This window comes from Microcebus murinus, chromosome 23, assembly GCF_040939455.1.
Source record: "Microcebus murinus isolate Inina chromosome 23, M.murinus_Inina_mat1.0, whole genome shotgun sequence".
Lineage (NCBI taxonomy): Eukaryota > Metazoa > Chordata > Mammalia > Primates > Cheirogaleidae > Microcebus > Microcebus murinus.
In genome coordinates this window covers 21864670-21889707 of record NC_134126.1, presented here as the reverse complement: position 1 = coordinate 21889707, position 25038 = coordinate 21864670, and the positions used below count along the sequence as shown (strand labels likewise).

The window sequence follows — 25038 nt, the reverse complement described above, 5'->3', positions numbered from 1 at the left end:
GGAGATTTTTAAAGCCCTTCACAAGTTCTTGAGTAGCTTTTAAAATACAGCCCATTCATCCTTAGTTTTGCAAAGAGTGATTGTGGAGGAGAGACCAATAGAATTCCCTTGAAATTTCTCTGACAGATAAAGATCTTGCAGCCAAAACTGAGGCATGGGGTTGAGACTAATAACCTCCGTCCCTTCCCAAAACAACCTGGGTAATACTTGGGGTGTCATGAGTTACTGCTAGCAGAGTGCCAGTATCCCCCACGAGAAACGCTGTTTGGTCAATGCTGTTCTCATCGCATCCTGCCTGAACCCCACTTCCTAGCAGCTTCTCCCCGGGCTCCTTACTCACGTCACTCCATCCACAGGAACCTGGGGCATGCAGACTAGTTTTAATATTAGCCTAAGCGCAGCTTAATTACGAAGGTAAAGCTGCCGCAGAAAACAATCACGTAATGCATTCTCCAGCGAAACAGGAGTAACTGTGGATTATCTGTGCCCCAGTGTCCCTTCATGCAATATTGGAGTGTTTATGCCGTGTTGTTTTTGGATAATCTCCCCTCCAAGAATGGTACCAAGCCTGGCCCTGTTCATTTCACCACCTCAGCAAAGTTAAATTTCAAGGACTAGATCAAGCCTGTCTTGAACTCAGGAACAAATGGCACGTAATTGACGGGGCTGCCTCGAAGGGACGTTGGTTAGCACTGCAGAGCAACTGGGTCACTGATCGACGTGCTTATTTTTTCCATCTAAGTATCAAGCTGATTTGGTCTGGTGTGTCATGAAGCAGAGGGAGATAGATTTGACATTTCAATATGTATAGGCAGGAAAGCTCCTAATGAGAAGTTTTAAGCAGGGAAAGACTGAAGTCCTCCTGGTCCTTGACCTTTTCTATGTGTGATTGATTAACTCTATTCCCATAGACATGGGCAGCCTTACCTGTATATGAAAAAACACATGACGTTTCTGGTTAAATTTGGGCGAGTCGATCCCAGCTACCCTGCGAGAAGACCTGGTATGCCCAATCGGTGAGGCACACAGGATTAGTGCAGAATGGAAGAACATTAGGCCTTCAGAAAAGTTGTTGGCCCCAAGTCCGGCTAAGAGCAGGGCTTCCCAAACTGTGGCTTATGGGCCAGATCTGACAGTCTGTTTTTCATGGTCTCAAGCTAAGAATGGCTTTTATATTTTTAAAAAGTTGTAAAAAATAAGAATATGCAATCTAAACTAAATATGGCCCACAAAGCCTATATATTTTTTATCTAGCCCTTTACAGACAAAGTTTGCTGACCCCTGGCTAGAGGTTGTTTCTCTCCTTTGGTGGAACATGAACTCACCGAGATTCCTTCTAGTCCTGAAGCTCCAAAATTCTGTGATTCTATGATGGAATAGTCTTGGTCTAACTCCTACCTAAACAGCCTACCAGATGTGCTGTTCCGGTGATATGTTTCCAGTTGTTTTAAGATATTAAGAGTATCTGTGTACTATCTTGGAGTGAGGGGAGGGGGTAGTAGGTTTTAGTGTTTGCTGCTTTTTCTTTTGTTGATTTTGTTTTTATCTTGTTCACAAATTTGTTTCTTTAAACTTGGAATCACTCTTTGAAACATATGCAGAGTTTGGGAGGGAAGGAAAATTGAGTCCATGACAACAGATAATGGGACGATCATTATGTTTCCTAACACCTATGACACCAAGACTTCGATGAGTGAGCAAATAAACTATCCACTTTAAGCGTATTCAGTGAACCAAATTTCAGCCCCACGAACTAATTCCGGCATTTTGTCATAGGCATTTGTCATTCTGTTCCTGGCAAGCTAATACCATCTTTTACTGGAGCTATGTAAGAGACTGTTTTATTTATCGTAATATCCATGGGCAGAGTTGCCAGTGGAATTCTTTCCTAATTTAAAATGTATACACAATTTATTAACAGGTAGGATAGAAGATGTTAAGACTCTTTCCTGTTGCCTAAAAGTCACAAGTACTCAAAAGGCTCGACTCTAGCACACTGTTGATAATTCTGTGATGTTTTTAAGGACACAGACGTTATCAACACCTTAAGGGGATAGACATGTTATTGTCAATTCTGTATTTTCTAAATACCCACTCCTAAAAGACAAAGACTCAAATTCAGGTGAAGAAATAAAGAAGAGTGTGTCTCTCCCTTCACTCATGAGGTTGTCAGAGAAGTTCATGTGCGGAGTTTGGCCAATAGCAGCGCCCCACTCCCCACCCTGCAGACCCAATCCAACTCCTGTGATCCTTTTCCATGCATTTCCACTGTCCATTCAAGCTAGATCCTTAACCTCCCTCCCTGTCGGTTTTCATGTGACTGTTCTTACTTTTTTACTACATTTCCCCCATGGGGCTGTTTGCACCATGCCATAGCTGGTTGCCGCTAGTATTTAAAAGGGCTAGTATGGCACTGGAGGGTGTCAAGCGGTCTAACTTGGAAGTGTCCTGCGACAGGCTCCATGGAGGTCCCTGCCAAGGCACAGGAAGGGAGGGATGCTTTCCTTTGGCCACTTTTTTCTAACTATCCTGCAGCTCTTTCGGTCTGGCTGAGAAAAACCTTGGTGCTAATGGGTGGATCTTCACTCCTCTTCCTTCCCTAGCCTTTCCCTGGGTTCGCTTCCCCCAAGCTCTCCCCCACCCCCCAAATTAACATGACATTGCCTGGCGAGCACAGAACGTGAGCAGCTTCCACCAGCTGAAACCTCTGATCCCAAACTCACTAGAGAGTTTGGCTTCGGGATTTTGGCAAGAAGGCCTGTTGCCCATCGGGTCAGCATGAATAAAGATTTCTTTCTTCCTTTCTTTTTTAAAGTCGAGCATCAATTGAAACTGCTCCCAGTGCTCCGTCTCTCAAGACAGTTTAACCCCTTTCTCCTAAGTACGTTTTCTGTTCTGAAGGCCTGGTATGTTGTTTTATTCTTTTCCTATGAGACAACTAAGACATCTACTATATGTAAAATTTGAAAGCCAAATCAATCCTAAACCAATCTTATCATTTTTAAAGTATGTTTATGCAGCTTTGTAGTAGGAACAGGCAGACTGTTTGAAGGCCACATACTTTTCAAACCTTGGTTGCAACACGTTTGCCCCGTTTTGAAACCGTCTTTATCTAGCCGAGAAAACGAAAATCTATTTGACAAAGTGGCACTCTGGCCAGTTTATCTTGCAATATGGCTTTAGCTCACTGAGTCTATTGATTTCCTTAAATTAATGTTTACAGAATGCTACTGAATTTTGCTCAACAGAACATTGTTCTTTCGAAGCTTTGTAAAAAAAAAAAAAATAATGATACAGACTGTTATTGCCATGTGTTCCTTTGCTTAGACGAAGGAAACATGGTTTTTTGTTTTTTGTTTAAGGACAACCTTGAACTATAGCCACTTCCTGCAAGCATTTGCTCTTCACATATTTAAGTAGGAAAACATGTCACTAGAAAGTGGGCCCACTCTTAGGGACCCCGCCTGCATGTCCAATAGACTGATCGAATCCTTTAAAGTCCCTGAAAGGTGAATGCCACCTGGAGCATCAGAGGGGGACAGACTTTAGTCCTAAACCCAGTAGATGGTGAAGAATCTTCCTCTTCCTCATTTGCTGTCACCCGGAAGACATCTGAAAGCAGCTTCGTACTCAGTGCTCCTGGCTAATGCCAGTCACTCCAAACATGAGCATCCTAATAAAAATTCAAGCGCCATTTAGCCGTTTGCGGGGAACTCTAAATATAACACCTTGTTCTTTGACCATGGTGCTCAGTGTTTGATACACAAAACCTAATCTCTAAAGATGATTTTAAAAGTGGCCTTCCCAGAGAAGTACACGTGTCCATTCAGCTACTGACAGTGCAGAAAACAGGGATTTGAGTTGCAATTAAGAAATGACAAAAACAAAACTTAGGAAACGCACAGCAACTTTTCTGTACTGGTTGACTCAGCCAATATTAAACCACCCAAGCAAACCTCCTCAGAGCATCTCCCGAAACGATATGTTGCACACATTTATTAATCACAGTAAAATGCCTCCCAGGAATTAGGGCTCCTCTTTAAAGGTTCAAACCACCACCTTACATTTGGATGATATTTTATGCTTTCCAAAGCACATTCATTTTTTTCCTTGCCCATTTAATTCTTCCCTATAATAAGAGGGCATTGGACTACAATTCCACCATTCACTGTACCAGCTCTTCCCTTCTGAAGGGCCAGTTAGTCCCCGGCTGTACACACAGCCTAAATGCATGCATGACTGCAAAGCAAGAGCCTTAGTAACAGCATCTTGTGACCATATTTCATAGCTCCACGATTCTTCTTTTCTGCCTCTGGCCCGAGAATTCAGTGTGAGTGAGAGAGCGGAGGAGCAAGCAACGACGTATCTGTTCTTGCCTTTTCATCTGATCATCTCTACGAGGAGTTACTAAAGCATCTGAGTTTATCCATTTAAGTCCACTCTGTCTGCAGTGCAAGTCCCCAGCCTGTGCCACTGCTGTCAGGAGATAGGTCTCTCCTTGATCAATATTTACTTAACAAACAGCAGGGATGGGAGAGTTTGTTTAGAGGAGTCGTGTGCACACCAGGGTGAATGAATGCTCAGGGAAAGTACTTCAACTGTTTGTTTCCTTCCCTGGGATCTTTGTGTGCATGTGTGTGTGCACACAGGCGTGCAGATGCCCTTTCTCTTCTAAACTTCTCCAAAGACACTTAGAAGTCATCTAGAAAAATCCCTCGCTACAGACGATCAGTCCATTGTTTACACCATACGAGAGCTGATGATGTACATTCAGTTTTGAAAAGCCCAGCAAAGTTTGATTTTCCTTTTGTGCCCCCATACAGGTTAAACATTTTGGAATGACTCTTAGGATGAACTAGATATACAAGCATCTTCCTTTGACCCCTTTCAGATGAGTGGAAGGGAAGAAAATGCAGATGGAAACCATAAAAGCAGTTTGACAAGGCAACTGTAATTATATATTTCTGATGGCATTACAGATATATATTTTTTGAATGTCCCAGGGGAAGAAAAGTAGCTCTCTCCAGATTTTCAGGGCTGCTCACCCAGTTTTCAGCGTTAGACATATTTAACTCTGATCGTAAATATGAATTCCACGGTGGTAGGGTGAGAGAGCCCTGTGCTTTCAACTTCACCGAAACAATTGCTTGAAGGCTCAAGTGCGCGCCTTCAATGCAGTTGACTTGAAGGCATCTGGGGCGAGTTGGAGGGGGTTTTGTTTCTGTGTGTAGGGAGAGGCTGGAGGGGGCTGGGGGAGTTATTTATTTATTTGATTTTGTGAATCGGAGGTTGTAAAAGCCATCTGAAATATTCATGCAGAAGAGTCTGAGAAGCCCCGTTTCTGTTTTATTTACTGCACAGTAGAACAGCCACAGCGGATTAGTTCTACAATACCCGTAACAAAAGCCCAACAGCTGATGCATGTGATGTTAGGAGGTGACAAAACAGTTAAAGTATGCTGCTGGCTACAGGCAAGCAGTCAGCAGATGCAGACAAAAGGGTTTGTGACAAGAATAACTCTCTCTCCAAGGCGAGCAGTGAAGAGTATCCAAAATACCAGTACCCTTTTCTCCTTGACATTGTCTTCTTACAGTCAGCATTTTATTGCCCTTTTATAGTAGTAAAGAAAATGGAGGAGGAAGGAGAAAGCAAACCCACACACAAACTAATTCACCAAAATACTAGGCAGCATTTTACTTTTCCATTCGTTAGCCACCCCTGCCCGTACCTATGGGTCCTTTTCCATTTATCCATTGGAGCAAGTTTAAAAAAAAAAAAAAAAACAGCTTAAAAGATGAACTGTGACGATGATCTCCCTTGATAAGGTTGTAATCTATTGATAAGCTCGATTGACCATTTGAGCCGTTGGTTATTGGGAAGGGGCTAGGAAGAGAGGTCGATGCCTGGTTTGTTTTCTGTCCGTTTTAGTAAAGATCATTCCACTGATGAAATGAGGCCAGTGGGCCAATTTTGAAAGGGGCTTGAGGATGGAGGAGTGTCCGTGGAGGGCTGAGCACGGGGCAAGGTTTAGGTCCCTCACAAGAGGCTGATGAATGAGCTTTGCGGATGGTTCAGAGGTGTGAAAAATCAGCTTCTCTGTCTCCAGAAAATAGGAGAGGCTGTCTTCTTTTTAACCTTTGTAATTCCCCTTCTATTCTCTGTGACATTCATTCAGCTGCCAAGAGCGTTTGGCAAGGTTTGGGCCAGCGAGCACACTTCCAGTGACCGCTAACCTTGGTATGTCCTGACACTTATGATGAGTATCTGCAGGACACAGAAGGCAGGCAGCCTGCTCTGTCAGGCTTTTATTATGTACTGCAGAGGCTAGGGACAGTCAGTTTAATAAAACAAATCATCCTTGAAGGTAAAGCAACTGGGAAGAGGAGGAGGAAGACGGGGGAAATTGTGTCTTTGCCACTCATTCTGATTTAAAAAAAAAAAAAATAAGAACAGCAAAGCACCCATCCACCCAATACGCCATGTCCATGTGTACCCCAGCCAGGGACAGAGCAGCCTGGAGAACCTCCTCCCGTTTCACTGAAGCCCACAAGGCCCTCGTTTGCTCGGAGGAGACTCAAGTACAAATTATGATGAAATTGGTAGTTGCTGAAAACTAGCCTCCTTCAAATTTATAAGTGCATTCAAGTGCCTCATCACAATTACAGCCTCCTCCAAATATCAAGGCAAGACCATCTGAGGTGAGGTACCTATACTGGGATGCCTTTTTATCAAAACAAAGTTTCCACTCTCCTAAGGAACGCTGGGCAAAGCAACTCCCACAATAGCCTCAGCCGTTCCAGCCAAGGACTTTGGAAGCCTTTTGTTTTTTCCCTGTGGCATGTCCAAAGGCTTGGCCTTCCCCCACCCCAGCAGCCTGCATTGTCTTGCATTCCAGTGACTTGATTGACTGTTGCCACCTGATGCTGAGGAGATACTCTAGGGTTCATTCTGCAGATTGTTGGGTTCTATTAAAAGAAACCTAGATAAGGGATTACTTGTCACTAAGGGATTTTCTGCAGATGTTTATTGGTGATTGGAAAGCCATTGGGTGTTAAGAATTACAGAAAAAATATGGGCAACATCGTTCTCATAAGCCTGGATTCTAAGGTGCCCCCACGAAAACATCAGAAAGCACCCCGCCCCCTTTCTCAGTTAAACGGAGCTGGGGGAAAGTTTTCAAGCAGAGAAATGAGAGCCCCTTTTTCCATGCACGACATTTCTACCTGTGGATGGAATTCCCTGGCACCCTCTCAGAAGATCAGTTGCTACCCAACAGTGTACCTCTGGAGCCACCAAGAAAGATTAGTTGCTCCAGTATTACAGGATCTCATTATAACTTTCTTTTATCTGCCCCAGTCTGTTGCATGAATATTGCCTCAAAGTAAGCACTAAATTAGAAAGCCATTTCATTTGTTTACAAAGAATTCATCGCTTCCCCAACCTAAACCAGTAACCAAAGTCTCTTCTTGGGAATCTTTTATACTATTCTCATGTATGTTGAAGTTACTAGCTCCTCTGTGGTTTTTCTAGATTACAGATCCACAACTTGTCAAGGTTGTGATACCTTATATAAATAGTTGAAATTGCTAAAAAAAAAAAAAAAATTAAAAAAACACACACAAAAACATTAAAAGTGAGCCAGCATGGTTTAATGGGAAGATACTATATTTCACAAGTCTTTTTTTTTTTTCATAATTTCTTCACCTCACAGAATCTCATAATTTCTAAGATCTGGTCTAACTCTTTAAATTCTATCTTATCATATCATTCTTTTAAGCTTCGTTTATTTAAGTATTGAGGAAGAATATAACTGATACTCTAGAGCAATAGAGAGTAAGGCAGAGGCAAAAATCTCATTATGAACTATTTATCAAATGACTTTGCAAAAGATACTCTGCCAAGCATGTTGGGCGACACACAGAAGGGGACCCGTGTCTCCTTCTCTGAATACACCTTGTGACAAGGTAATTGGGGCTAGATGTAAGCAGGGGAAAAATAACATCAACACACAAACAGAAAAAAAAAATGATACAGGACAGCCTATGATGACATGACTACCACAAGAAATGATTGTTTAAAACAGGGTGGAACCCACTGAAAACCATTCGCGAGCATGGGTGAACTACAAAAATAATGAGGAGGAGGCGGCACCCAACCCCCAAAGAAGTTACCTTGATTTGGTCTCAGGAAAATCCTACAGCTACACTTCCCTCCCCCCCTCTGGTGCTGATGTTGTTCTAGATGTATCTCCCTTGTCTCACAGTCTCCATCCCTGCCCCCTTTCCCTGGGCCCTGGCGCCCCAGACATCCGGGGAAGCTCCTGGGGTGGGCGGGGCTTCCGGCCTTTTCCGGGGTAGCTCCTGGGTGGGCGGGGCTTCCGGCCTTTTCCGGGGTAGCTCCTGGGTGGGCGGGGCTTCCGGCCTTTTCCGGCTTCCTGGGAGCAGCTGCCCACACCCTTCCTCTCCGCCTCGCCATGCTGCCTCCCTGCGTGTTCATGGAACTCAGACGAAAGTCGAGGCTCTGTTGCCAATGGCCAGTGAAACCACACTTCTTGAAATGTTTATTTTAATAAATGCCTGTGATTATGTTTCGGGAGCATTTGGCTAACAGCTCCCAAACCAAGTAGGTAGTTAGAGTGGGTGGTTGCACTGCCTAGCTGTGCCCCAGCTGGGTTCATCTCTCAGCCACGCCCGTTTGATACAATGTGAAGCGTTATCTTAGGGGGGAACTGGAGAGAGGAGTCAGAAAGATTGCTTAATGACTGTTGATTGGTAGAAGGTGAGTTGGAGGGCTCAGCTCTCCCCGAGCAAATACTCATGCATCCAGGAGATTTTAGGGGAAATCACCAAAGGTATGTGGAAAATCCACAGGAATTCTCAGCAGGAAATGGCAGTTGGGGAGTCTGGGTTTGCATATCCATGGGGGGTAAGGAGCCCATATCCATGGGGGGTAAGGAGCCCATATCCATGGGGGATGAGGAGCCCATATCCATGGGGGGTGAGGAGCCCACATCCATAGGGGATGGGGAGCCCACATCCATGGGGGATGGGGAGCCCATATCCATGGGGGATGGGGAGCCCACATCCATAGGGGATGGGGAGCCCACATCCATGGGGGGTGAGGAGCCCACATCCATAGGGGATGGGGAGCCCACATCCATGGGGGGTGAGGAGCCCACATCCATAGGGGATGGGGAGCCCACATCCATAGGGGATGGGGAGCCCACATCCATGGGGGGTGAGGAGCCCACATCCATAGGGGATGGGGAGCCCACATCCATAGGGGATGGGGAGCCCACATCCATGGGGGATGGGGAGCCCACATCCATGGGGGATGGGGAGCCCACATCCATAGGGGATGGGGAGCCCACATCCATGGGGGGTGAGGAGCCCACATCCATAGGGGATGGGGAGCCCACATCCATGGGGGGTGAGGAGCCCACATCCATAGGGGATGGGGAGCCCACATCCATAGGGGATGGGGAGCCCACATCCATGGGGGGTGAGGAGCCCACATCCATAGGGGATGGGGAGCCCACATCCATGGGGGGTGAGGAGCCCACATCCATGGGGGATGGGGAGCCCACATCCATGGGGGTGAGGAGCCCACATCCATAGGGGATGGGGAGCCCATTTGGGTGAATTTCCAAGCAGCATTGGAAGAAATGGGCCAGAGTGAAAGTTTGGGGGAAGAGCTGCTCAAAATTCTTACTTTTTTTTTTTTTAAGACTCTGATTATCCCTAAAGGGGAACCCTTTTATTTTTTTCTGGGGAGTTGTTAGGTTTCTTTATAAAAGACAATTGACTCCCCTTTGGGAGCAATGCACTTCTTCGTCCAATTTTAAATGTGCAAAACAGGGATGTCTGGTGATTATTCTGGTTTTCTTTACCAGTTACCTTTGTAAAAAGGTCCATTGCACCAGTTGAGAAAAAGTAAGGAGAAAGGGAGGGAACATGTTTAATGTAATACTTCCCTTTTATTTACCACAGTGGCATGTCTGAACTGAGATAAAAATCTTTCATCTCTTATATATGTGTAGACAAATCTGTCTGCACGTACGACTACGATACATTTATGTCCTCATATGTCTGCACTTAATGTAAAAATAAAACATTACTAATGCATAAGTACCCCACTAAAAGAAATCTACTAAGTGTCAGTGTGTGCTTGGAAAATTATGAGTTCATGGAATTATTCTGTGAATCTGTTATGCTGGTGTGGGGAAAGATAAGCTGTGCTTTGCTATAAGTAGGTTACAAAGAATGCCAAATAAGTACATCATAGCTACTGCTTTCCCTACTCAAGAGATCAGACTATTAAATGAACAATTAAGAGAATACACACATACACACACGTGCACATACACACACACAACACACATACGTATTAATTTCTGTGAAAGAAAAGACTTAACAAATAGTGATTCTAAAAAGAATATTTGGGAAATGTTTTTCTTGGAATATAATGACCTTGAACAATTCCCTTGATCTCTCTGAGCCACAGTTTCTCATTGTATAAATGGGATAACAACTCATAAAGAGATTGGGAGAATTAATAATATAACTCACATTCAACACATAACACAGTGTCTGTTATGTAGTAAGCACTCAATAGATGTAAGTTTTTATTGTTATTATCAGCTGCATAAATCACTCTCTTGTGGGGCAATTTAATCTCAGGGTAGTTTCTGATGTAGTATTTTAGGATTCAGTTTAAATGTTATATTTAGTGACTTCCTGTTAATGCCATTATCTCACTCCTTTATGTATGCAGAGTACTTTATACTGCAGACCACTTCAATATAGAATTTAGCATTTGAGTCAACAATCCTCTGAGAAAAACAGGAAACTGAGATTTTAGGTTATTTTCTTTATGTAAAGTGTGAGTAAAAGTTCAGATAGAAACCCAGTCATTTATTATCTTATTTTGAGAACACATTCTGTTTTCATAATGAAAATCAAAAGGAAATAGAATTCTGAAAAATTCATTGGAGACTTTCTTCTGGAATGTACCTGCTTAATGAAATGAGGAATTCAAACAGTCACATCCTCTTTTTCCACCCTGATATTCACAGTGAAATCCTAGTTTTTCAGTAGGTCTGCGTGGATCCTTTGCGCAGGTCTGCTTCTAAAACTCCACGAAGCTGTCAACCCCACGTCATGAGGCTACTATATATAACGACTTTACATAAGAAAGGCTGGCCATTTTTAGAAAATGCAGGTGCCCTGTAAGCCCCTTTCTTAGCTCAGTTTCCTTGGAAGAACCGTAGACCTGAAACTGAAAACTTTATTAATGCCATTGTCTCCTTGTATCAGCAGGTTCCAGAGAGATTCCTGGAAGTTGCACAGATCACATTACGGGAGTTTTTCAATGCCATTATCGCAGGCAAAGATGTTGATCCTTCCTGGAAGAAGGCCATATACAAGGTTATCTGCAAGCTGGATAGTGAAGTCCCTGAGATTTTCAAATCCCCGAACTGCCTACAAGAGCTGCTTCATGAGTAGAAATTTCAACAACTCTTTTTGAATGTATGAATAGTAGCAGTCCCCTTTGGATGTCCGAGTTATATGTGTCTAGATTTTGATTTCATATGTATGTGTATGGGAGGCATGGATATGTTCTGAAATCAGCTGGTAATTCCTCCTCATCATCTTTCCCTCCTTTCCTTTTGTTTTCCATTGAAAGGGGATGGTTATGTTCCTTCCGCCTTTAGTTTACTTTTGCCCAAGGCCCTTAACATTTGGAGACTTAAAATAGGGTTAATTTTCAGGGAAAAAAAAAAAGAATGTTGGCGTGTGTAAAGTCTGTATTAGCAAGGAAGGGCATTTGCGAGCTATGCGTCCGCTTAATTGCTGGCCTATTGCAAATGGCGGTTGGCCGAGGAAAACCCATGACACAGCACGACTCTACAGACGGTGATGTGTCTCTTGTTTTTACTGCTAAGAAGGTCTGAAAACTCAATGAAACCACTTCATACACTTAAATATCTTGTTTGGTTTGAAACGCAATGAGTAGCTTTCTCTTACGTGTTTGAAAATAATGGCAGATGAGCAGCTCACTTTGCAAAAGTTCCCCAAAAGGCCTAAAAGAAAATCACTAACTCTCAAGCCTTTCCTAAGAGAAATGACAGGCGCCCCCCAAACTAGTACCAGTTTCTTATGGAAGGCAAAGCAATTTTGCACAAAACTGACTCTTTCAAGATGAGACTGGAAATTCATACCTGAACTGGCCGCCTCTCTAAACTTCACAGTAGTTTCTTCTTCCAAATAAGGGGGCTGATATCATTCTTCATAGAAAAGAAAAAAAAAAAACCTATAACTTGTTTTCACTTTCAATTTATTTTGCTTCAGATATTAAAAGGCACATAAGTTTCAAATTTACTCTGCTCAACGTTGTTTATATGCTTAACAGGATTATTATTTCTATTTAATTAATTAACATCTTTATTTTCCCCTAAAACACTGTTTTCTGAATATCTTTCTACAGTAAGGAATAAAGGAAATATCCCAACTTGACCATAAGATTCTTGCCTACACTAGAAGTTTGTTAACAACTGTTGGCTGACTTGATCTTCACATATGAGAATAACCTATTTTCATATACAATTCCACACTACCCTTATGGGTGTTCTAAGTGATGACAGTCTAATTAAGCATTTCTACATTTTAGATATAGCATTTTAAAGCAACTGATAATGCCTCTTCTAATTCAGAAGCTAGTATTGACCAAAATGTGAGAAGAGTGTATAGCATGAGAAAGTTTGGGGTTAACCCAAAAGACACAATTTCAGCACACATAAGAAAGCTAGCTGCTATTTTATGCTTTCTTCAATGGTTCTCCTCTTTCTCCCTTTTTTTTCTTCCAGTTTTTCAATGATGTACAATGTCCCATACTTGCATTTAGAAAATCATATGGCATTCACACTTGTTCTTTTCTTAGATGGGTTTTTGTGTGCAGATGCAGTAAGAATTCATTGTTCATTCTAATAGTGTTTTTTCCCAGACCCCTCTTTCCTCTTAGGTAATTTGATATACACCTCCTAAAATGACACAGTAACAAATCTGGTATTTAGAACATATAGAACATAAATGCCATTTTCCCTTAATTTTCATAAAAATTACATTTGACTTTAGAAAGCACAGGTTTTGACCCATGTGACTGTCTAGCTGACCCGATTGCTGTAAATTTAACGTCATTTATAAATTCTGCTGATGGACAGGAATGTATGAACGCAATTATTGTCAGCACAAAGCCTTAAAACCTGCTGACTTTAAATTAAATGGTGCGGTTCTGTGATGCTCTGCTTCATTCAGGAGATGAGCAGGCCCTCTCGCTGTGGACAGGGTGTGCAGTGGCCCGGGCTGGGCACCGACAGCTTCTCTCTGCACCCGTGGCCACACACACATCTCCCAGCTCACACTCTCCCACACAATGCACGGTCATTAGAGCCAATTTGTTACTTTTCTGGCTTGCTTTAAAAAAAAAAAAAGTTTTTATAATTATTACATTGGAATAAAGCGGGGACAAAAATCCAATCAGCACAAAGCAAGGAAGCAATCACAACGTGTAGTCACACTCTTTTCGACTTTCTGCGTTTGAAAGAGTATGACTTTCATTGTTCATGTCAGTACACACCTGGGTCTTTGCTATTCCGTGTAATTTTTATCCACATCGCGTTGCCATTTGCAAGGTAAAAGGCAAAGCTGTAGTGTATTCACCTATGTAGGCAGATTGCTAGGTATCTTTTTGATCTGGGGCAAGTTCAGTATTGATTCCAGACTTATTTGGATTTTTAGTCTTATTTTCTCCTGCCTTTCTAATTTAAGTAGACAAATTAAGCAAAAGTAGGTGTTCACAACCAAATGTGTTGATGCATTTATCTACTGATAATACCCTCTCAATGTTCACTGAGGCATAGAAATTATTTCAGAGCAGAAATTGCAGCATGAAAATAAACTCACTTCTTTGTTCTGAAAATAGAACTCTTATCACTTTGTTTTTAGGTGGTTTTTCCCCTTTTGCAATCGTAAAATCTTGTGCCTCCCAGTGCATTGGCAAATGGCAAAAGCCTGTCTCTCAAAACTCCTATAGAACAGTTTTTTGTTTGTTTGTTTGTTTGTTTTTTAATCACCATCTTTCAAATCTTAGCTCAACTCTCACCAAGTGAAAATTGGCTACTTGGGAGAAAGTTAACTTTCTGTGGTGGGAGAGTGAAGAACGAGGGACAGTTTACATATGAAAAAACAAGTCTAAAGTCCATGTTGAAATACCACACAACCCCTTATTTTCTGCTAACCCTAAATTATTTTTGCGTATACACTTGAGGTTATAGTCTGTGCCTAGACCTAAAATGCACCAGCGGGGGGGATTTTTAAAAATCCTTCAAAATACCAGTTTTTTCCCACAAGTACAATTGTTCTCGTGCCTTCTGTGGCTTTCGATTTCATCTTTTTTGACTTTATTTCCAATTACTACAGCTGCAATAAACACTAGATTTTTTTTCTGGCTGTTTGACATAACGTTGATAGCTATGCATATTTTGTGTCTTTTTAAAACAAAGCGGGAGAATACGTTTTTGAAGAAGAGAATTTTTAGAACAGTTTGATACCGCAAATTATTTTTTCCTCAATTGTTTGAGCAGCATTCGAGTTTTGAAAATTCTTGTAGAAGCCAATTTTTTGTAACTGTGGTGCAAATCTTGTGTTTTCTTAGCCTAATGAAAAGTAGTATAGAAGCAATATTTCATACCATGTGCTATATATGTGTGTGCAGATGTGTGAACATAAAAACACATACACACATATACACACATGTAAAAATATAAATATATATATATGCGTGTGAAGTGGAAAGCTTACCTTTTCCTATCTAGATTTAAGAACCTATTTTAGACATTTGTTATGTTTTGTGAAAAGAATGTTCTATTTGCAACAAAACATTTAATTCTTACTGTATCTCTGGCTGTTTAATGAGGATGTTTCACATTAAATGGTAAAACACGTGGAAGATGTTAGAATGTAGTAATTATTTAAGTAAATGTTCACCCACATATTCCTGAAGTTTGCTTTGTGCCTCCACGAGTATTATTTAATTAAAGTGTTTTATGTTTGCAGAATCTTTGTTACTGTACTAGAGGGATGTGGGTGAATATGATTTAAAAAAAAATTTTTAAAACAACAAAAAAAAAGCAAAACAGAAACACTAAAGCAAGAGGGGAACTTTTATAAAGCAATGTAAATATTGAACCTCATGGCTGTTGTTACATAAGACATGAGATTTTAATAAATAACTACATTCTCACAACATCTGTTGAATTTATTAGGAACACTACAGTGACTGGATAGACAGTTGAAAGCATTCTTGGAAATCCTGCTCTCTACTTTTAAAAGATAACAGTCTCTTTTATCACCTGTCAAGGACAAGGGTAATGCAGTTTCTGTACATTTATGAAATTTCTTTTCTATGTACATGAAGACATTTAGTAAGTACCCCCCCATCACACACATACAGGTTAATATGAAGTCATAAAGCTAAAGATGTGGGGACATTCAAAATAGGATGTCACCCAGAAACAATCATAAATTCACGAAAGAAAAAGTGGTTTACAGACTCCCCTGAAAGAAACAGTGTATATGTGAAGACAAGTGCAGAATCTCTTTGCCATGTATATTATAGCGTATTCATTGGTGTGAATAGTACAAATGTTTCCCTTCTGGTACAAACTCTGTGTTTGCAAATTGCAAGAAGCATTGTTTTCAAAAAGCTCCCCTTAAAAAATGTAACTGGTTTATATGAGTAAGCAGTTACTGTATTGCACTTAAATGTTACGTTGAAGGAAATGCAGTTTTGTTTTCTGTAGATCTGTTGGTTGTAAACCATCTATAAAAACTAAAGCTAAAAATGCTCATATTCAGAGCTGGGATCAAAACTGGTATTTAACCTTTGCATCTTCTTATAATTATCCTTCTAAGAATATAACAGAATCTGGAAGCATCTGGACTTTGAGTCTTTTCAACTGAGCCCTCTCTCAAATCCAACATCCTCCTGCCCCCAAAATGCACACACAGGAACAGAAAAAGCAAACGAGCTGGCCTTCTTTTGTGAAAATGTATTCATTCTGTATTTTTTAAATATCTAATTCCTCCACGTAGGGGGATGAAGCATTTTAAAATTGTATATTACCACTTCAAATTTAGAAGTAGAAGAAAATGTATTTGGGGTTGGTCTCAGCACTACCTAGAAGAATCAAAGGTCGCGGCTTCCCTCAATACTGTCCCAGCCATTTCTCATATGTATATAGTACAAACCGTGACAAAACACTGCCTTTATATTATTTAGCAATATGTTGTAAATAGCATTATTAAGCTCTTTTTTTTTTGTAATAAAGACCCTTTGATTTGAATATAGGACAATAACTGAACTGATAAAGTCAATTTTTGATTCTTTTTTTTTTTTAGCTAGAGGCAATTTCAATTGTGGATTTTTGTTGTTGTCTATTGTTCTGAAGACTTTGCATAATTTATTGGTTTAATTTATCCTAATTTATTTGATGAAGGTGTACAATTTTGTATTACCAAGGATGTACTGTAACATTAATTGATATGATAAACACAATGAGACTCCCTGTCCATATTAAAAAGAAAATAAAAAGGTGCAGTAGACAATTGATTTTAAAGTAAAAGTAAAAAATTTAGTTTGGCAGCTACTAAATTTCAAAACAGGAAAAAAAAAAGTTGTGGGGAGGGTGGGAAAGGGGTTTTACTTTGTGTGTTTTAAGCTTTTGTATACTCTCCAAACTTTTACCTTTTGCTTTGTACCACTTAAAGGATACAGTAGTCCAATTGCCTTGTGTGCCTTCCATCTCCTCTTAAACTGAATGTATGTGCAGTATATATGCAAGCTTGTGCAAAATAAAATATACATTACAAGCTCAGTGCCGCTTGATTTTTTTTCAACATGTGACATTTGATTTTTGGACCTGTGTCCAGTTGTAGACAGTAGGCTAGCTGCTCCTGTGATATCAAGTATGGAGTTTTCCTTTCATTGCAGTTCTTAACTCTGTACGCCTAACATCAATGCATGCACTCCTAGAAACGATCTTACGCTTCAGATGCTTGTAGTAATTGCCTACATTTCTCTCTGAAACTTCTCCTCTCGGATTGAACTTTCTTTAGCCCTCAAACTTAAAAAAAAAAATAAGCTTTAGCTCAAAGTAATATTTTACTCTTAATAATTGCTAATGTCAAATGATTTTAAGAACAAGGAAACATATTCTCAAAAATCACAGAATAGCAACTATATTACCTGAAATAGAAGAATTAAGAGTTTGTATTGTTTCCACTGGTTGGACTCAGAACTAAGTACTAACGTAAATTTTCAAAACCTTTCTAAAATGTGTCTCTAGACATGATTGGTAGCATGTTCCATACAATGCAGACTGGGTGTATGGCTTTTGAAAATTTCCTTTGTCTCTTTCACTTTGGTTTAAAATCAGGTCTCCTTTATTTTTGAATCAGAAATAAGAAGTAACAGAAATCATTTCCCTATTTGAGATTGACTTTATTATTTACCTTTGCTACAGCTACACCTCCCTTCTGTCTGTACAGAGTCTTCTTAATCTCTCGGATTTCTTCTTTTGCTTAAATGATGAAAACTTTATACTTTGGCTCTGTTGACACAAGGGTACATGGAATGAATGTAATACTAAAACTTTTTAAAATGATAATAACATTGTTTCTACTTTTAGCTCTTTTTCTATGAATGGCACAAATGTAAATTCCAGTCTTCCTAATTAAATTGTACAAACCAGGGACATGCTTATGTCTCTCTCTATGCCAAAATATTTATTCCCTGACTGGCAAAGGAAAGCGTTCCTCTCCTTACTCCCTCTCTTCTTGGAAGAGAAAAGGTATTTGAGGAATATAGTGACCCTTCCATCTTCTTACACTTATTTAATACTGATTCACTTTAAGTCAGATTGGGTAGTCTCCATAGATACCAAATCACTGAGAAGTTAAAGCAGGTAGAAATGTTTCCTAGTAGTTAGAAATACAGCCTCAAATCCTCACTTTTGTGACTCTAAATTATTTGGTTTACAATAAAATATGTCCCACTGTCCTCGGCACCCATCCGAGCCCTGATCACAAACTTTGTTCCACACAATTCTCAGTGTGTGTGAGTGCCCATTTTACAGTTGAACAAATAATCTTCACAAGCTAATTATAAAGGATTAGTTTTATTCATTTTGATCTCCATTAGAGTAATCATAAATGGTTGACAAGTTTTTCTTAAAAACTAAGAGCTAAAAATCAGCACCTATTCACAATTTATCAACACATGCTGAGGTGAGATATAAATGCCCCTGGACAAAAGTCATGGAAACACGTCGAATGTTTGCCATGTGTTGCCAAATTCTGGGGATCACTTCTGTTTTTTAAAAAGTATGCAATACCAGAGAAGGGTGTATAAAGGAAAGCAGCTTATCCAGTTTTAGAAAACTGAGATGACAACTAAGCAAAATTATGAAAGATTACTAAAGAAATAAATAGTGCTATAACCCCTTACCAACAACAATATAACCTTTTGGAGAGAGGCTTTACTCTGGGCTAAAAACATGAAGGGTAGCTTTGGACACTGCAGGAAAAGCCATTAAGAGAACATGGCTTTGGGTGTCAGAAGACCTCCCTCCAATCAATTCAAATCTTTACCAGGCCTACCCAGGGAAACCTAAACAAGTCACTAACCTCTGAGTGTCCCAGGAGAATTAAAAGAATTATAAAGGCTAAGGGATTGTTAGAGTCGGTGCAGATACCATGTTGACTTTCACCAAAGGATTCCTACATGCCCCCAAAATGGTGCTTCTCATCAGAAAGCCAATTTAAATTGCAGGGCAAGGCAAGGGCAAAATTCTGAAATTGGCCAAATGTGACTCTGGATCCTTCTTTCTCTGTTCCTGATTTGCTTTCCCTTCCTTCCTTCTCTGCTCCTTGCCAAGCATCTAGTACCCCAGCCCTCCCTCTCTTCCCAGTGATGAGCTATTGAGTAAAGCTAAAATTAAAATATCACTGACTTGACATGTTTCTCTCTCTCTCTTTTTTTTTTTTTTTTTTTTTTTGAGACAGAGTCTCACTTTGTTGCCCAGGCTAGAGTGAGTGCCATGGTGTCAGCCTAGCTCACAGCAACCTCACACTCCTGGGCTCAAGCGATCCTCCTGCCTCAGCCTCCCAAGTAGCTGGGACTACAGGCATGCACCACCATGCCCGGCTAATTTTTTCTATATATATTAGTTGGCCAATTAATTTCTTTCTATTTATGGTAGAGACGGGGTCTCGCTCTTGCTCAGGCTGGTTTCGAACTCCTGACCTCGAGCAATCCGCCCACCTCGGCCTCCCAGAGTGCTAGGATTACAGGCGTGAGCCACTGCACCCAGCCGACATGTTTCTCTTGACATGTATATGCATTAAAAAAAGATATATGGGGCTGGGATGTTTGTGGCTGTAATCCCAGAATTTCAGGAGGCTGAGTTTGAGACCAGCCTGGGCAATGTAGCAAGACTCCATTTCTACAAAAAAATTTTATAAAAAATCATCACGGCATAGTGACACGCACCTGTAGTCCCAGCTACCCAGGAGGCTAAGGAAGAAAGATCACTTGAGCTCAGAAGGTTGAGGTTGCAGTGAGCAATGATGATGTCATTGCAGCCCAACCCAGGTGACAGAGACCAGTCTTCAGGGGAGAAGTGTACCTCCTTCTGTGAGTTCTTAGGATCGATTTTGGAGTGATCTAGAAGAACTCCATGGCCATGGGCAGGAAACGAGTCCTGGAGAGGGAGGGGAAGGAAGCCTGGGAGGCAGAAATGCCTCGGCAGACCATACTGCCTTCAGCCAAGGCACAGCCACAGGTGAAACCATCCAGAAGACCTGGTCTTATGTTTGGTGGGGAAGGCCCCGAGTCCCTAATCACTCGCATTCAGGTGACATCAGACCTAATATGAAACCAATAAAAATATATTCCTACACACTGTATTTCTTCCTTCCTTCCTTTCTTTTTCCTTTCTCTTTCTTACTTCTCTATCTCTCTCTCTCCTTTGTCTACTTTCTTTTCACTGGAGACTGGTCTATTTTCCTGGTTACAAAGAAAAATGATTAGCACCGAAGAAATTTTAGAGATAATCTAACTCAGTGGCTTTTATTCCCTAGATCACTCGAGTAAAGTGGCATTATTATCTCAGGGGCCACCAGATTGGGACCTCCTTTAACAAAAGGAGTTCCATCCTTATATTGGGATATAATAAAATATTCGCTTAATAAAAGGAGTTCTCTGATTAAAGCACCAATGATCTCATTGGGTATGATAAAAACAGATCTCTATGTACAAATGTATTAAATTAAATAATAAACAAGTTTCCATAGAACCTTCATTTAAAGAAAGGAATTCTCTGCTAAACACAACTCAATACTTTTATTCAGTAGGGTAAGAGATCATTAAGGATGAATATGCAAATTAAAATAGTAATACATTTTGAGTTCCATCAAGCCTTTAACAAAGAGATTATTTTTATACCATGGAAACAGCACGGAGCCTGGCACATGGTTTGTACCTAATCACTATTAGTTCTCTTTCTTCTCTCCCAGTCAGTGGTCTTTGTCACTTTGCCTTGTTGTTTTCAGTTATGATATCAGAACTACACCCAGCCCCATCCCAACTTCCCAGGACATAAAAATTTTGAAGAACACAGAAGTGTTTCAGGAATTGAAAGCTTCTGTCCCACTCCTGCCGTTCCTCCAGGCCTTTGTCCCCAGCCTCAGGCAGATAGCTGCTGTGGCCACACCTTCACCCAGCCTTGCTTGGGGAGGCCCCAGAATAGGAGTGGAGCAATTTAGAAAGATTAAGGTGCCACAACAGACTGAAACAGAATCGCTCAGGCTGCCTCAATCCTGGCAAAGGGGAGGGTATTATTTGCAAAGCCCCCCGCTGAGTCTCCCAGGTGCTAGCTAGACAGGCTCAGGAGATAGTTTGGCAGCCACCCTGGAAAAAATGCCTGTGTCTCTGCAAATAAATCTGCCAATATAGAAAGCACTGGGTTTTCCCCAGTGCTTATGCAAATAGTATTCTGTGCTTTGCAGCTATTGGATGGATATTCCTTGGTGTGAGTAGCTCTAGACCATGAAAATTGGAACTATGGATTTCTTGTCATTATTGTTCCCCTTGACCTGTTAGGAAATAATTCCAAAAATCAATGGCTGCATTTCCGATTAGTCACAACTGGAAAATCCTTGGTAACTGGAAAAAGAAATGTGTTCCTTAAACCCCCCTTCGTAACTCAGCAATTGACATAAGATTGAGCAAGAGTCTCAAAGTTTAGCACAAAGGAGGGTAAATGTGCATGTGTCCAACTATGGTATGGGCATGTGCATCTAAGTGTAGGCATCTAGGAAAAATCATAAATAACATGTAGATTACTAATTGAGTATTGCTTATGTCTTGTCTTCACTCAGCATCCAAGATTTGTTGGAATCAACACTATGGCTATATATGCGAAAAATTTCAGTAAAGTAGATACATTTCTAAGCAAAATGGAAGTATCAAAATTTAATCTAGAAATAAAAAAAACTTTTAAGAGCATTAAGGCCATAGATCAAATTTTAAAAGTTGTCCAAAAACCAAAACAAAATCTTCTGTCCTCCCCACAAAGGCACCTGGCCTTGATAGTTTTATGGGTGAATTCTACTATGAAGCCCACCTGTATTAATACAAATGCAAAAAAATAAGCAAATCCAGTTCAGCAGTATGGTGAAAAGAATATTATACTGTAAAAAAAAAAAAAAAAAAAAAAAAAACAACCAGGGCTTGTTACCTGTGACAAACTTATATGAAGAAAGACCTGGATTTGCTCCTAGCTGAAATGCAGGAAAAGGTTTTTGATATATTGATTTGCTTTTTCTACCTTCTAATGATAGTGGAAACAAATATTTCTTGTTAGGGCTGTCAGCTAACTCAATCACTAAGTGCTACTGCATTCTATTTTTTCCCTTTTACTAGGGCCAAATAGCTTTTGCTCTTTTAGCCATTTCAGTTTGTCAGATTGTTAACTCAGTGGCTTTTACTTTAACATGTCTTTTTGGAACTGCGAGTTTTTGGGAAAAGCCAGATTCTAGTATGGCTTTAAGGATTTCTCTCAATAATTAAACAAAGAGAAGAAAAAAGAAAAGAATTCCAGAAAAGTAATGTCCATTAAAGATAGGCCATTCATTCTACAATAAAGTATGACATTTTTATTTTCTGGAATGTTGACTTAAAATTTAAGCCTACTTGTTTATATTCTAAGAGGAAAGGATAAGGTAGGTGTGGAGTTGGACAGAACTGACCAAAGGCAATTTGATGACGCTTTTCAGAGTTGCCATTATGGGCAACAGGACTCTCTGGCAGAAATGAAAGATGAAAGGTGAGGTGTCTTCTTATTTTCAGCATTTTAATTTTAATAATTTTAATTCTCATGAAGTAGAACCAACCACAGGGCAGCCATGACACTCATTCTGAAGTTCTTCTCAATCCCTCCTCTCTTCCCTCCTATGTGGGCTCCAAAAGGGAACGAGAACTTGAGTAGAACTCATGACCAAAGCTTGCAGTCAATGGTCAAAATTTTTCTCTTTTCAGGTTGGCAAAAATGTATAAAGAGTTGTAACCTCCAGAGTTGGGCAGGGAATGGGATGGAAGTTTCTCTCCAGCAGTCCCGGCTGCAGACGGGTACGCTAGAACCACCATTTTGGAGAGGCACTTGGAAATTGGTTAAAATACTCGGGCTTTTGTCTCCGCAGCTCCACAGCTGGCGATCAATCTCATAGAAATATCTGCACACACGAGCAGACAGGAATCACAAGGGCACCTCTTCGGGTCAGTTGAAATGTGTGTGACTTTTCTTTTTCTACAACTTAATGTGGAACTCAAGCTTCGTTTTGGTCTGAGGGCAGGAAACAATCTCATAGTCACTTTCAGGTACACGCAGTTTTTGCAGACAAGATCCCATCTCTTCCTACTCCTTTCCCTGAAGGTGGCATCTGAAGGCCTGGGGTTTGGGGAGGCTTCCTGTTCGAGGCTGACGTTGAAGGTTGCAGTACCCTCTGGTCCTTGAGCGGGAAGTGAGGAGGCGTCTGATTTCCAGTTGTCATCAGAGCACCATGCTTGTGTTTGCTAATGTGTCTGTTGGACTTCTGGCCTGAGGTTCACGGCACGCTCCACGGAGGTGTCCTCAGGCCCTCACTGATTCATTTTCTTCCCCATGATATTACCTGCAGTGATCTGGACACTGGACAGTTTGAGTCTTTGATCAGGCCACTCCAAGGCCACGGCCCCCCAGCCACTAGCCCCTGAGCAGCCTTCTGCACCCTGTTGCATCAACGCTATGTTGGCCCAGAGCATTTCTGCATGGCTGCTATATGCTAAGTGCCAGGCAGAACAGAGAAACAAATTCCTCCTTCAGGACCACAGAGCTATCCTGTCACCTCCACCCAAGCCCCGGGCTTGTCCCAGGACACAAAGGACAGGGCCCCTTTTGCGGGGACAAGGTCTGATGGCATACCCCTTCTCTTGCCACTTCAGCCCCTGCCCCAGGCAAATGCCTTGCAGCCTGTGAGGGTGAGCTAGGCTGGCTCCTCCTCCCCGGTTATCTCTGTTTGTCATTGTGGGTTAAGCTTTACGCCTGGATTCTTTGGTGCTTAAACTTTTGAAACTAAAAACACTCTTTTCTATCACACACAAAAAAAAGCCAGGCTCTGGCGAACTAAAATCCCTGACTTTCAAGACTATTGTCTCAACACTGAGTGTTCAGATCTTATTTAGAAATTCAAAATCGAAAAACCTTGAATCTTTGTTCCCTGCATGTCCTCTGTGAATCCTTCTAGAAGCAGTGCTTGGCCCTGACCGAATGAGGGAAAGCTTCAAACTGGAGTTTGAAGCAGGAGGGCCTCAATTAATATTTCTCAATTTTATGCGGCATGCTCAGTGACAATCATTGCAGGATTTTAAGTGATAACGGGAAATCATGGACAAACCAAATGCCATCACTAGGTGCACTGCTAAAATGAATTGTGACTTGATGCCTCCTTAAGGTGACCTTAACTTAGATAGAACTGACCCCAAGAATAACAGCTTCCCTATTATGTCAGTACTGCTACAAAAAAAATGTATTTTTTTTTAAAAAAGAGATTTATTTGTGCTTTTGGTTGTAGATTTGTATTTTCAACTCCTGACCTCAAGCAATCCACCCGCCTCGGCCTCCCAGAGTGCTAGGATTACAGGCGTGAGCCACCGCGCCCGGCCTTAGATTTGTATTTTGACTCCATGGAATATGGAATATTATGCACCCACTAAAAATTCAAGGTTGAGCTATAGCTATGTAGTGAAATGGAAATGGAAATGTATCATCCATGATACATTATTGAATTTGAAAAGTAAATATAGGAATATTTTTACATAAACATGACTCCATTTTGTGTTTTTTTTTACAGTGGTGTTTTAAATATATATGTATTTTAAAATATATAAAGATATATCTTTATCTATATCTGCAACACACACATGCACATACACACACATGCACGCAATGCCTGAGAACACTCACCACCATAATAAATGCTGCTCCTGAGGAGCAGAAATACGCAAGGGAGCATTTAGGTAAGGGACCGGCCAATTTTCCCATTTACTTTGTACATTTCCACAGTGTTTGAATTTTTTTCAGCAAGCAAGCACAACTTTTGTTTGCAGATACACATCAAGAGACCAAAGCATGAAGGCACGGAGGAAATGTGCCCTTCGCTGACAGAGAGGAAACAAGGTCCCCGCCAGGATCGATGCACCCCCCTCCCCGCCCCGGTCTGGTCTGTGCTAGCCCACCGGCAGTCTGCAAGGACCGGCCGGCCTCGGCGATCAGAGACCCCACTGGAAGGCAGCAATGCAGTTACCAGTGTGGGCTGTGGGGTCAGACAGACCTGTGTCTGAAGCCTGGCCCAAGACTTGTTATTACAGTTCCTCCGTCTCTCC

General features: G+C 41.1%; 1 protein-coding gene across 1 annotated transcript in view; it reads left to right on the top strand.

The window, feature by feature from the left end:
• Window positions 1–16933, top strand: part of PROX1 (prospero homeobox 1) — a 52564-nt gene extending 35631 nt beyond the window's left edge. Inside the window, exon 5 of the mRNA XM_075997056.1 lies at window positions 11319–16933. Coding sequence (XP_075853171.1) covers window positions 11319–11504 — 186 coding nt within the window. The 3' untranslated portion in view covers window positions 11505–16933. The remainder of the gene's footprint in view (window positions 1–11318) is intronic.
• Window positions 16934–25038: the final 8105 nt, after the last annotated feature.